Source organism: Sminthopsis crassicaudata, chromosome 2, assembly GCF_048593235.1.
Source record: "Sminthopsis crassicaudata isolate SCR6 chromosome 2, ASM4859323v1, whole genome shotgun sequence".
Lineage (NCBI taxonomy): Eukaryota > Metazoa > Chordata > Mammalia > Dasyuromorphia > Dasyuridae > Sminthopsis > Sminthopsis crassicaudata.
In genome coordinates this window covers 471,217,042-471,229,356 of record NC_133618.1, presented here as the reverse complement: position 1 = coordinate 471,229,356, position 12,315 = coordinate 471,217,042, and the positions used below count along the sequence as shown (strand labels likewise).

General features: G+C 38.2%; 1 protein-coding gene across 6 annotated transcripts in view; it reads right to left on the bottom strand.

Moving 5' to 3' along the window:
- Positions 1 to 11,861, bottom strand: part of ZNF79 (zinc finger protein 79) — a 66,199-nt gene extending 54,338 nt beyond the window's left edge. The window contains exons 1-7 of one of the 6 annotated variants that reach the window (XM_074293165.1): positions 11,244 to 11,861; positions 10,477 to 10,565; positions 9,597 to 9,652; positions 7,531 to 7,709; positions 6,968 to 7,200; positions 6,205 to 6,291; positions 625 to 3,238 (exon numbers count right to left, since the gene is read on the bottom strand). In XM_074293165.1, coding sequence (XP_074149266.1) covers positions 1,923 to 3,238; positions 6,205 to 6,291; positions 6,968 to 7,094 — 1,530 coding nt within the window. In that variant the 5' untranslated portion in view covers positions 7,095 to 7,200; positions 7,531 to 7,709; positions 9,597 to 9,652; positions 10,477 to 10,565; positions 11,244 to 11,861 and the 3' untranslated portion in view covers positions 625 to 1,922. The other 5 variants (XM_074293167.1, XM_074293171.1, XM_074293168.1 and 2 more) reach the window with 5 other exon arrangements.
- Between the last annotated feature and the right edge of the window lie 454 nt (positions 11,862 to 12,315).

Sequence of the window (12,315 nt, the reverse complement as noted above, 5' to 3'; positions counted from 1 at the left end):
CATGGAATGAATTAAACAAATATTTTAGAAATACAAACTATGTAACTAGGTATTTAGATTGGCTCACAAATATTGTACAGACTATCCCAAGTCTTTTAAAGTTTAAACTGTACCAAGACTTCTTGGACACCCTAAGGAGTCCTGATTCTAGACCATCAGTTAAACATAACAGAATGTTAACTTGAAGGTAGTTTCATTTTTCTTTTTCTATCCTCAGCATTTATTATAGTTCCTTGCACATGCAACCACTTAATAAATGCTTACTGAAAGAATCTGTTTTCATTCAAGTCACTGATAAGTATGCTAACAGAACAGAACTACTGAACTGAAAAGAAAGATCATCCTTCTTGGAAAATTAGTTCTTAGTGGTACCCAGTATGGGACTGGCATGAGGTTACTCTTTCTTCTGGAGACTTGTTATAATCCAGAGCTAATGAAATTACAGATAAATGAGGACAATAAAGCCCCCAATGGGTGAACTTAACCAATATCCAATTCCACCAAAACACAAATTCAGGAAGCCATCCATTCCATCACTTCTCTCGGTCTGGCCAACTTAAGTACTTCTAAAGAGTTTTTAGGGTAGGTATCATTATGTATGGGAGGCTCATAAAGAAATGCATATTAGTTCACATAATATTTACTGAATTTACAATCTTGTTTTCATATTACATTTTCCCCAAGAGCAGGTGTTGCAGGGATGTCATCCTAATGCTCTCTCTCCTACTCCAACTCCTCATATCTCATACAAGTGAAAGATAGTTTTTCCTTAAGACAACGAAGCTTGCAAAACTTTCCCCTTCTTCCCTTCTAGCAAAGCCAGATGTATAAGTAATATTCTGAGGAAGTAGAAAAAAGGGGAATATTTAGTACCATTAGTTCTGATATCAAATACAAAAAAAGTACAAGGTGTTAAGGACCACGCCTAAGTGTGAAGGGACAGGTTGATTCTCCAAAAGATCCCACACCTGTGAATCATAAGGAATTGCAAATCAGCCTTAGGCTTGTGAATTGGGAATGAAATAAATTGGAGACAAGAGGGAAGAGGAGGGAGATCAGACAATGCATTATATAATTTGGTATCTCAAGATAATAAATGTTTACCCAGCTTGCATGTGTTAACCACACATGGAATTGTTGGATTAAGCTGAATTTTGTGCAAGTTTAGTTTTCAGGTACAGGTAAAACTAAAAAAGGCCCCAAAAGAGCTAAAGGGAATCAGTAATGAGTACCTCCCCCCACCCCAATCCAATCTATTCTAATGGGGTTGTGGCTAAACCTGGCTCTGAGATTTGGCTTTTGCATGCCCTTTTTCTACTCCTTTCTGTCTAGACTCTTTCATTATGAAAGGAATAATCAAGAAGCTTATATGGGACTGACATTTAATAAGAAGTCATATAATCTTTTTCCCATATAATTGTGGCATCAGGGGCTTCAAAAAATGAAAAAAAAAAAAAAAAAAACCTGTTGTCCCTAACATTCTGAGATAGACTTACACTGAAGCTGCCTGGATTATCAGGCTCCCAGGATGAGTGAGGCCTGTAATTTAAGCTGCTCTGTCTAAAGGAAATAATCTTCTGAGAGCAAAAAGAAGTCTCATTTCTACTTCCTACATTACTAGCTATCAAATCAATTAGAATTTTTTAAGAAAAATAAGGCAAAGTCTTACACTTGGAAGATTTATATTAATCATCTCAATCAATGAATCAACAAGCACTTATTAAATCAATGAGCATTTATTCAAATCTTCGGATTGTAGCCCTGGGCTATGTGTTACAAAAGGAAAACATCTGTAAGGATAGCCTGACCTCAAGTAGCCTTATAGAGTCTCTTCTGCCTAACAACTGACCAGTTTAAAAAAAAAAAAAAGAAAAAAGAAAAACATGACTGAGAAATTCCCTCCTTTCATTATAGTTTTGTATTTACTCTCCAGTATGAAGTCTTTGATGTCTGATGAAGGCTGAACTACACCTAAAAGCTTTCCCACACTCTTTACACTTATAAGGTTTCTCTCCAGTATGAGTTCTCTGATGTTGAGTAAGTGATGAGCTCTGATTGAAAGCTTTCCCACATTCATTACATTCATACGGTTTTTCTCCAGTATGAATGACATAATGTCTAATAAGGGCTGAGCTATCACTGAAGGCTTTCCCACATTCATTACATTCATAAGGTTTCTCTCCAGTATGAATTTTTTGATGGATTATGAGGTTTGTACTCTGGCTAAAGTCTTTCCCACATTCATTACATTTATAGGGTTTTTCTCCAGTATGAATTCTCTGATGGTTTGTGAGATTTGCACTCTGACTGAAGGCTTTTCCACATTCATTACATTTATAGGGCTTCTCTCCAGTGTGAATTCTCTGATGCTGAATAAAGGCTGCACAATAACCAAAAGATTTTCCACACTGAATACATTTATAGGGTTTTTCTCCAGTATGAGTTCTTTGATGGTTTGTGAGATTTGCACTGTGGCGGAAGGCTTTTCCACATTCATTACATTCATAGGGTTTTTCTCCAGTATGAATTCTCTGATGCTGAATAAGAGCTGAGCAGTCACTAAAAGCTCTCTCACATTCATTACATTTATAGGGTTTCTCTCCAGTATGAGTTCTTTGATGTTTTGTGAGGTTTGCATTCTGACTGAAAGCTTTTCCACATTCATTACATTTATAAGGCTTCTCTCCAGTATGAATTCTTTGATGCTGAACAAGGGATGAACTCTGGCTGAAGGCTTTTCCACATTCATTACATTCATATGGTTTTTCTCCAGTATGACTTTTCTGATGCTGAGAAAGAGATGAGCAGTAACTGAAGCCTTTTCCACAATCATTACAAGTGTAGGGCTTTTCTCCGGCATGTATCTTATGATGTTTAAGTGGGTCTGAATTCTTTCTATGGGTATTACATTTAAGTAGACTTTTTCCTATAGGAACTCTTTGTTGTGTAATAAGGACTGACCTACGGCCAAAGTTCCTCCCAAGTTCACTATCTTCATGACCTCTCTCTCCAGAGGAAGGTTTCTTGTGTGTGATTTTTACTTGCCTTAAATCTCTCTCTTGGTTTTCCTGCTGCTTCTCTAGTTTGCCATCACATTCCCAGGTCTCTTGAAATGTTGGATCCTCTGGACCAATTCTTGGTAGTGTTTCCATTATTGCTTCTTCAAGTGCAGTTGAGTTATCGTTAAAAAACTCAGGATTTAGAAGTGATTCTTTGGCCTTTGGTACCATCTCCCAGTCTGAAAGAAAGAAACAAAAAATAAAATGTGTCTTGGGAGAGATTAGACGATAGGTGTGAGAATGTTGATTAACAGTAACATCATACCCCTACAATTACATAAGCTTTATATACACACTTTAAATAGTATAAATAATATTTCAGTTCATAGTACAAAATTTCAGACATCTCCACAACACTAAAGAAGGTACTGAGATGATCTCAGTTGCACACATTGGTGTTACTACTAGGATCCATTGAAAATCACAAAATAAATGAAGTCTGCTGTTGGTACACTTATTCTAAACCCTTTTCCTACCTTGCAATGCTCCTCAGACATTTCAGACCCTAATGTGGTCCACGACTTTCCAATATATCCTGAACACTTCTGCCAAAATGAATTAAATCATATTGGAAGTAAGAAGTCAGCAGTCCTTGTCCTAGCTCTGCACTTTTTAGATGATTTTTAAGCAATTCACTTTGCTGCCCTGAGCCTTGTTAAAAAAATAAAACAAAACAAAACAAAAAAAAAGATTCATAAAGTATCAAAAACAGAAATAATTTTTATTTTGTTCATTAAACTCAGAAAAAAATAATCTGTAAAAAAAAGAAAAGTCAAAGCATTTTTTTTAATGCACTGAAGAAAACAAAAGAAATTTGGAAGGAAACAATGACAAATAAGACAACTTTGAAACTTACATACTGAATTTTTAATGAGAATATACATTTCAAAAAAGCAAACTATACATAACAGAAATCAGTGTTTTCAAATATAATCCTCTTTTTCTGTTTTACTTTGTATTGTACATGTAAATATTTGGGGCAGTTCATTAAATCAGAATCAGAAAAATGTTTTAAAGAATCTTAACATTGTAGAAGGCTGAAACTCTATATAACTGATTTAAACAAGATGTTAATTCAGTGGAATTGATAATACAATGGTTATCTAATTTAGCATGGTGATTAATAGTTCTCTAGTTCAGTATGATTGAATTAATCTTACAACAAATAATGGTTCCCTAGTGATATAATGATTGGTTTATACTCAGTATGATGAATGGATTTAATTGTAATAAGAGTATTTAAGAGGCCTGAGTCAGACTTAGAGAGAGACTGGAACAGACTCCAGGAAGACAGAGGACTGGAGGGTGGAGCACAAGCTCCCAGACTCAGGGAGACTTCAAAACAGAGACCATCATGGTAGTCCTCCTGCCTCCTTCATAGAAACCAAGATACGTTCTGGAGGATCTCCAGAAAGCTAGCCTGGGCCCCAGGCAAGGAGACAAGACTGTGAAGGAGACAATAAAGATTTTTGGACTTTATCTCTGGCTATTTTCATGGTGATTACTCTGCTGAAATGAAGGCTGGTCCCAAGACCTCCAGAAACCCAACTAGAACACTACAAAACACAGAATATATATCATGCATGATCAGAGCTATAAGAGATCTTTAACATTAACTATTCAATTCAATTCAACAAGCTTTTTATTAAGCACCCACTCTATGCTCATGCAAGGAAATATGCTAGGCACTAAGAATACAAATATATAATCAGTCCCTGCATTCTAGGAGATCATGTTCTACTGCCATGATTCAGCACACATATTGAGAAGCAAATATAAAATATGGACAAAATAAATACAAAGTAGCTTTAGGTAGGGGACAACACTAACAATTTGAAGTGAAGAGCAAAGGTTCTGGGAAAGACATGGTAAATTAAGCTTTGAAGAATTCTGAAGATTCCAAAAAGCAGAGATGAAGAGGAAGAAGATTCCAGCACTGAGGAAACATGTAGGAGACATAATATTGCATCTCAAAATCACTAAGTCCAAAATGAAACTCATTCTTTTTTTCTCCAATGGTATACTTTGTCATAACTTCCTTTAACATTTTCATTTTTCACCTCATTCAGGTTTCATCTATTTAAAAAGAACTTCCTAAGTCCTGGAGAGACAAGAACTGATGCTGAGTGAAATGAGCAGAACCAGGAGATCATTATATACTTTAACAACAGTACTATATGATGATCAATTCTGATGGACGTGGCTATCTTCAAAAATGAGATGAACCAAATAAGATCCATAATGAAGAGAACCAGCTACACCCAGTGAAAGAACTCTGGGAAATGAGTGTGAACCACTACATAGCACTCCCAATCCCTCTATTTTTGTCTGCCTATATTTTTGATTTTCTTCACAGGTTAAGTGTACATTATTTCAAAGTCCGGTTCTTCTTGTGCAGCAAAATAACTGTGTGGATATGTATACATATATTGTATTTAACATATATTTTACCATATTTAACGTGTATTGGTCTACCTGCCATCTGGGGGAGGGTGTGGGGAGGAGGAGAAAAATTGAAACAAAAGGTTTTGCAATTGTCAGTGCTGAAAAATTACCCATACATATCATGTAAATAAAAAGCTATAATTTAAAAAAAAGCAAAAAAACAAACAAAAAAACAAACAAAAAAAAAAACTTTCTATATCCTGTTGCCCTTTTAGTCCTTGTTTACTGACATTGTTTCATCTTGTTATCTGTATAATGTGGAGATCTTGTTTCCATTGCCTTTCTACCCATTTCATTCTTATCCTTCTGAACTGCTTTTCTCCCCTTTTTATGACAGAAGAAATACATTTGAAATATTTACTTTTTCCTAGTCAAATCCAGTGACATTTCTCTGTTCCTCTTGACTTTTTCACTAAATTTGATGTCTGTCTTTACATCTTAAATTCATGCTTTCCTTAGCTTGTTTGATATCACACTACATTGGTATTTTCATAGTTCTGTGACCACTCCTTCTGGTTTCCCTTATTTGTTTCCCTTCCACTTTTAACTGTAGTAGTCATTCATGGCTGATTTTAATTCTCTTCTTTTGCTCTTTCTAATTTATTTACCCTTTCACAGAGTTTATTCATTCTTAATTCAAGTCACTTTTACTTAAGTGCAAAACATTCATTTTAAATGATTCCCTCATTCTCTTACTCACCTGAACAAATGCTTCCTGAAACTTCTTTCCTGGGTATCCATGAGTCTTCTTGCTCAGAATTCACATCAGGCTTAGAAACTGGAAGCCCTGCTCATGGGGGAAGAGATGGGATCTAAACATTTGTGGCTGGCACAAAGAACCATTTTAAATTAAAGTTCAGCAGTAGCCCTTATTCTTATAAGAGAAGATGTAATATGAAGGATCTTAGGAATGAGCTTTAAGGAAGAGACAAGTCAGGAGATTATTCTTAGTTCATAAAGAAAATGACTTAATTTAACCATCTAGAATCTTTGGGAATGAAGCCTAGAAGAGAAAAGTGTATCTTTGTTTTGTTTTGTTTTTGTGGGGGGGAGAATATAAAGATACAGAGAAAAGTACAGGTCTCAAATCCATCATGACATTTGCCTGGGAACAAGGAATAGAAACAGTATGTTCTCAGGCCCAGGAAATTTAGATATTTATAAACCCACAAATCCTTTTTTTTTTTAACCCATTTTTAAAAATTTTTTTATAATTATAACATTTTTTGACAGTACATATGCATAGGTAATTTTTTACAACATTATCCCTTGTACTCCCTTCTGTTCTGAATTTTTCCCCTCCCCTAGATGGCAGGCATTCCCATACATATTAAATATCTTATAGTATATGCTTGGTACAATATATATGTGCAGAACCGAATTTTGTTGTTGTTGTTGTTGCAAAGGAAGAATTGGATTCGGAAGGTAAAAATATTCTGGGAAGAAAAACAAAAAATGCTCACAGTTTACACTCATTCCCCAATGTTCCTTTTCTGGGTGTAGCTGATTCTGTCCATCATTGATCAATTGGAATTGGATTAGCTCCTCTCTATGTTGAAGATATCCACTTCCATCAGAATACCTCCTCATACAGTATCATTGTTGAAGTGTACAATGATCTCCTGGTTCTGCTCGTTTCACTCAGCATCAGTTGATGTCTCTCCAAGCCTCTCTGTATTCCTCCTGTAGGTCATTTCTTACAGAACAATAATATTCCATAACATTCATATACCATAATTTACCCAACCATTCTCCAATTGATGGGCATCCATTCATTTTCCAGTTTCTAGCCACTACAAAAAGGGCTGCCACAAACATTTGGCACATACAGGTCCCTTTCCCTTCTTTAGTATTTCCTTGGGATATAAGCCCAGTAGTAGTACGGCTGGGTCAAAGGGTATACACAGTTTGAAAAATTTTTGTAACCCACAAATCCTAAGCCAAATATTAATTATACACTTCAGATGATACTTAAGGTTTTAAAAATTGGAGAGGTAAAAATGCACTAAAAGGCAATTGTTCTTACCCAGCAAAATCAGATTGCTGTTATTTCTTCAATATAGGGTCCTTGTACAGGTCTTTCTGAGGAAGGACTAGTTGTCTCCACTCCTCCTGAGTAAAATCTATGACCACATCTTTAAATGCCACAGATTCCTGAAACACCAAACATTTCTATTCATTCAAGGCTCCCATTCCCACATGGTCCTAGAAAAAGGGCAAAAGTGATTGAGAATTAACCATATGCTATAGAAATAGTTCTTAATGATATTGATGCTTTAGGTGTTTCAAGTCAAGCACATTATATCTACCTATGATAACTAGGCTTTCTTCATAATAATAATTAAAAAAAGGAATTATGAAATAATTTTCTCTGTTCTTGGGCTAACGATTTTGCTAAGAAAAAAAATAGCACGTTTCTTTTGTAAAATTACATTTGTTAACATATTCAGCCCTAAAGAGAGAACTACTTGGGAGTACTGCATTTGGACTTTTAAAAAGTAGGTCCAAGTCCGGGCTACTAAACACTGTCTGTCAGCAGAGATGCTCATTTCAGTCAATCACATAAGCTCTCTGATTCTCAAGTTCCTCATCTGTGAAAAAAGGGCAGTAAATACTTGATGGATTTGGGCAAGTTATGTAATCACTCTGAATCTCACCTTCACTATCTGTAAAATGAAATTGTTGAGCTGCCACTTATGACTAGATGAATTCTAGGACTGTTAGCTTTTATAGCTTTATAGAAACAATATATTGATGATGTACAGGTGACATTTCACCTGGATAAAGAAAAAACTTTCTAATAATTAGAGCTATCCAATTAAATAAGGATGTTAAAAAGTCTATTTTATCTTAGATAACCGTAATAGAAACGAAATATATAAAATGAAGGAGGCAAGAGTAAATGGTTTTATTTGATCAAACATGGGGTATTGTATTCAATTTGGGGCAACAGTTTATTAATTAAAAAAAAAAAAAAAAGAAAAAAAAAAAGAACTAGTATTTATAGTGCTTTAAGGTTGTAAAGTGATTTTGCAAATGTCCCCATTTCTTAACTGGATCATATTACTCTGGTACTTTTCTGATTCCACAGTGTTCCAGGAAGCTCATTACTGGATAATGTTATCAACCTGTAAGATTTCCATTAGTCTTGGTATCTCCTCATTGCCACCTTTTGTGCCTCAGGAAGGCAGGGTCATAATCTCTAAAACTTCCATTTAAAGAAGGAGTTAACTCAGACATCACCTCCTTTCTTATCTGGCTACACCACTTCTCTTACTCTCCCGACTTCTCCACTAAGTCTTTGTATTGAGTCTCTTTCCTCTCCTCCTCCCTCCATTTTTTAGCCTTGTGTGTGTTGTCTTCCACCAATAAACTGTAAGCTCCAAGAGGGCAGAGACTCTCTTTTTTCACTTAGTATAGTGTCAGGCACATAATACAGTGCTAAACATATAGTAGGCACTTAATAAATGTTTAATGTATATCTCATTTTATCCTCTAAACACCCTGGATGGTAGATGTTGTTATCATCTCAGATGAGAAAACTGAGGGAGACAAAGGTTAAATAACTAGGTAGCTAGCAAGTGTCTGAGGGTGGATTTGAATTTGGATCTTCCTGACTCCGGTTCCAAGTCTCTATTCCCTGTGTCAACTACCTGTCTCTTTTATATAAGTTAACTTTTCAGAATCATATTATCTTTAGAGGCCTCATTCCATCAAGTCTCAGTAATTATCTATGAGATCAAATTTGTTTCCATGCATTAATACCTTTAGTTAATATTGGTTATTAATTATACTTGTGGATTATTTAGGTTTTTGACATGAAAAGTAAATATATATCATAATTTGGATAACATTCTTCAACCATTTGATCTTTCTTATGTGGATGGTTGGGACAATTCTCTTGTGGAGTTACAGATTTGCCTCCAGAAGATTCTACAACATGTCAAATACCAAACCTTATTTCTCATCCATTCTCTAATAAATGTCAGCTCTAGTCAAGGGTACACTGTTTTGTGGAGGTTACATGCTTTCTTATGCTTGACTATTCCCAACTACTTTCCACCCTCCAGGTAAAAAAAAAATCCTACTCACTTCTCAAGGTATGGTTCAAACCCCATCTCGTCCATGAAGCCTCCCAATGACATGAACTGAAATTATAAATCATGGTAAATTAAAAAGATTTGGGTGGGACCTTGGAGGTCACGTAATCCAATCCTTTCATTTTTACATATGAGTAATTAAGGCCCAAAGAAGTAAAGTCACTAGCCTAAGAACACATGATAAGGATGCAGTAAAACCCAACCTCCTGCCCTCTAGGTCTCTTCCAAAATGATTGAAATATTTACACTCTGGAGGGAGTAGAGGGAGGGAGGGGATAATTTGGAAAAATGAATACAAGGGATATTATAAAAAAAAAAAAAAAAAATTACTCATGCATGTATACTGTGAAAAAAATTATAAATAAAAAATTTTTTTTTTTTTAAATTTACACTCTATGCAAGGGAAGGGGCATCAGAGGAGTCTATCTAATTTTAAGGATGAGGAGAGTGGAGTTTCATTTGTTAAGTCAGAAACAAAACTAAGACTCAAATCCATATCTTTTGACTCTAAATCTATTGACCTTTCCATTACACCATGCCATCACACCTATTAAATACTTCATGCATGTCTTCATTCTTCTATATAAATTTGAGGTAAAAACTAAGTTTAAATCTCATAGTCTTTCTTCACAGAGCTCACTTGAACATAGTATCTGAATAAAAATGTGAAGATGTTATTGCAGAAAAAAGGAAGCTGGGCAAATGGGAATATTCCCTGTGAAATTGACGACTACCAGGAATGGCCCAATCTCCTGGAGGGAGAGAGGACTTCATTCATGCTCAGGTACCTAAGCGATACTTAGCTAGAGGATCTATATATAGGATCATGGAGGGAAATTTATCCAAAAATGAGGAAATGTATTCTGACATACCTGGGACCTAGCGGACACAAGCTCACCAGCCATACCCTCATCTCCCAGTCTCCCTTCTTCGGAAGGAGCAGAGTCCTGAGAATGCAGAGCTAGAAGAGAAAGGAACCAGGAGAGAGACCAAGGCTGCAGTTTTCGGTCTCGCCAAATCAGAAACTCTAATGTTTTTACTGGAAAGAGAGAATTCTGGTGAAACAACAAGTTTCTCAGAGCCAGATAAAAAGCCCACGGACTTTGCCGGCCAGCCAGTGTCCCCGTCCCTTGTGATGGTCACAGGGAAATCACATGCTTCCTGGGGAACAAAGCTGACACAAGAGTTTTACAACTTTATTCCCCACACGCAGTCTAAGGATCAGACTGCAAGCCACTGTAGCTGGCCCCTTCAGCCACCGGCAGCCCCAAGGATGGATGGATGCATAGATAAATTAGACAGATTAAAGCTAGCTAGCTGGATCGATCCATAGATACATAGGTAGATGGATGGAAAGGTAAGGTAAGGGGAAGGTAAGTCAAGGAAGGGGGTCTCCGCAGCTTGTGCCATCACTGCAGACAGCAAAGCCGGGAGAGAAGTACCAAATACCAAGAAGCCCAAGTTATGCCCAAGCATTCATTCCCAGAGTCCACCACGCCCCGGCAAGGACGATCCGGGAAGAGAGATTTCTTCTTCCCCTCACCAGAGGCCCCTTGGGGGGAGGGGAAGGAGTGAAGGCGGGAGCGCTCCCTTTACTCCGTCCCTCCAGGGCACTGACGCTGCCACCCAACCCTCTCACCTTCTTCTTCCAGCATTGGGGTCGGTGCGCGGGGGTCGCTGCCTCCTGGGGGTCTCTGGGCGGAGGAGAGATGAGGGCCTTCCCTTGAGCCCTGAGTTCCCGCAGCAGTTAATTCAGAAAAAGCTCTTTTCCCTGATTCTCCCACCTTGGTCGTGGGAACACTCCGGTCAGCTCCTGGGATCAAAGGTAGCTAACGCCCAAAGGGTCCTTCGGGATCGGGTCACACCTCATTTTAGGGCCCAAAAGAAGCCGTGACCATGCCAAGGCCACACAGCTGGAAGGGGGAGGGGCAGACCTCGAATCCGGGTCAGCTGAGTTTGCAAATGTAGCGCGCGGAGATTTTGCCCCTCCACAGGCGCGCGGGCTTGCACGCTCCGAGGTCTCCCGGGCTGCTCGGGAAGCGGGGCGCCTACGGGCCTCGACCTTGCAGACCCCGCGGAGTCGCAGCCGCAGGGAGGGAAGAGCGAGATGACTCCGGGAATCTGCCGGCCTTCGGGGGGCCCCAGCACGGCCCAGCCCAGGAAGCTACCGCTCTTCCTACGGCCCGACGTGCGCGGGGTCAGCCACTTAGCTATCTCAGAAGCGGCAGAACCAGGTTCGAGACCCCGCCGGGGGCACTTCCGGTCATGCGCGGAACTCCGCCCCCATCCCCCTTACCCCGCCTGCCTTTTCCGTAGTCCCTTGTGAGGGCGTGCCTGTCTCCCAATTAATTCATTTATCTTTCCATCCATTTACCTATGTATCTATGGATCGATCTAGCTAGCTAGCTTTAATCTGTCTAACTTATCTATGCATCCATCCATCCATCCATCCATCCATCCTTTCGCCCATGTCCAATCTATCCAGCCTTGTATGTATGTATGTATGTATCATTCCATCCGTGCATGTATCTATCGTTTCTCTACCACACAGTCTCTAGTACACATAAAACACATACCTGTACTCACACACGTGTACATGTGCATGTTTTGTTTTTCAGTTGTGTCTGGCTTTTCATGACCTCATTTGGGTTTTTTGGGCAGATATACTGCGGAGTTTGCCATTTCCTTCTCCAGACCATTTTACAGGTGAG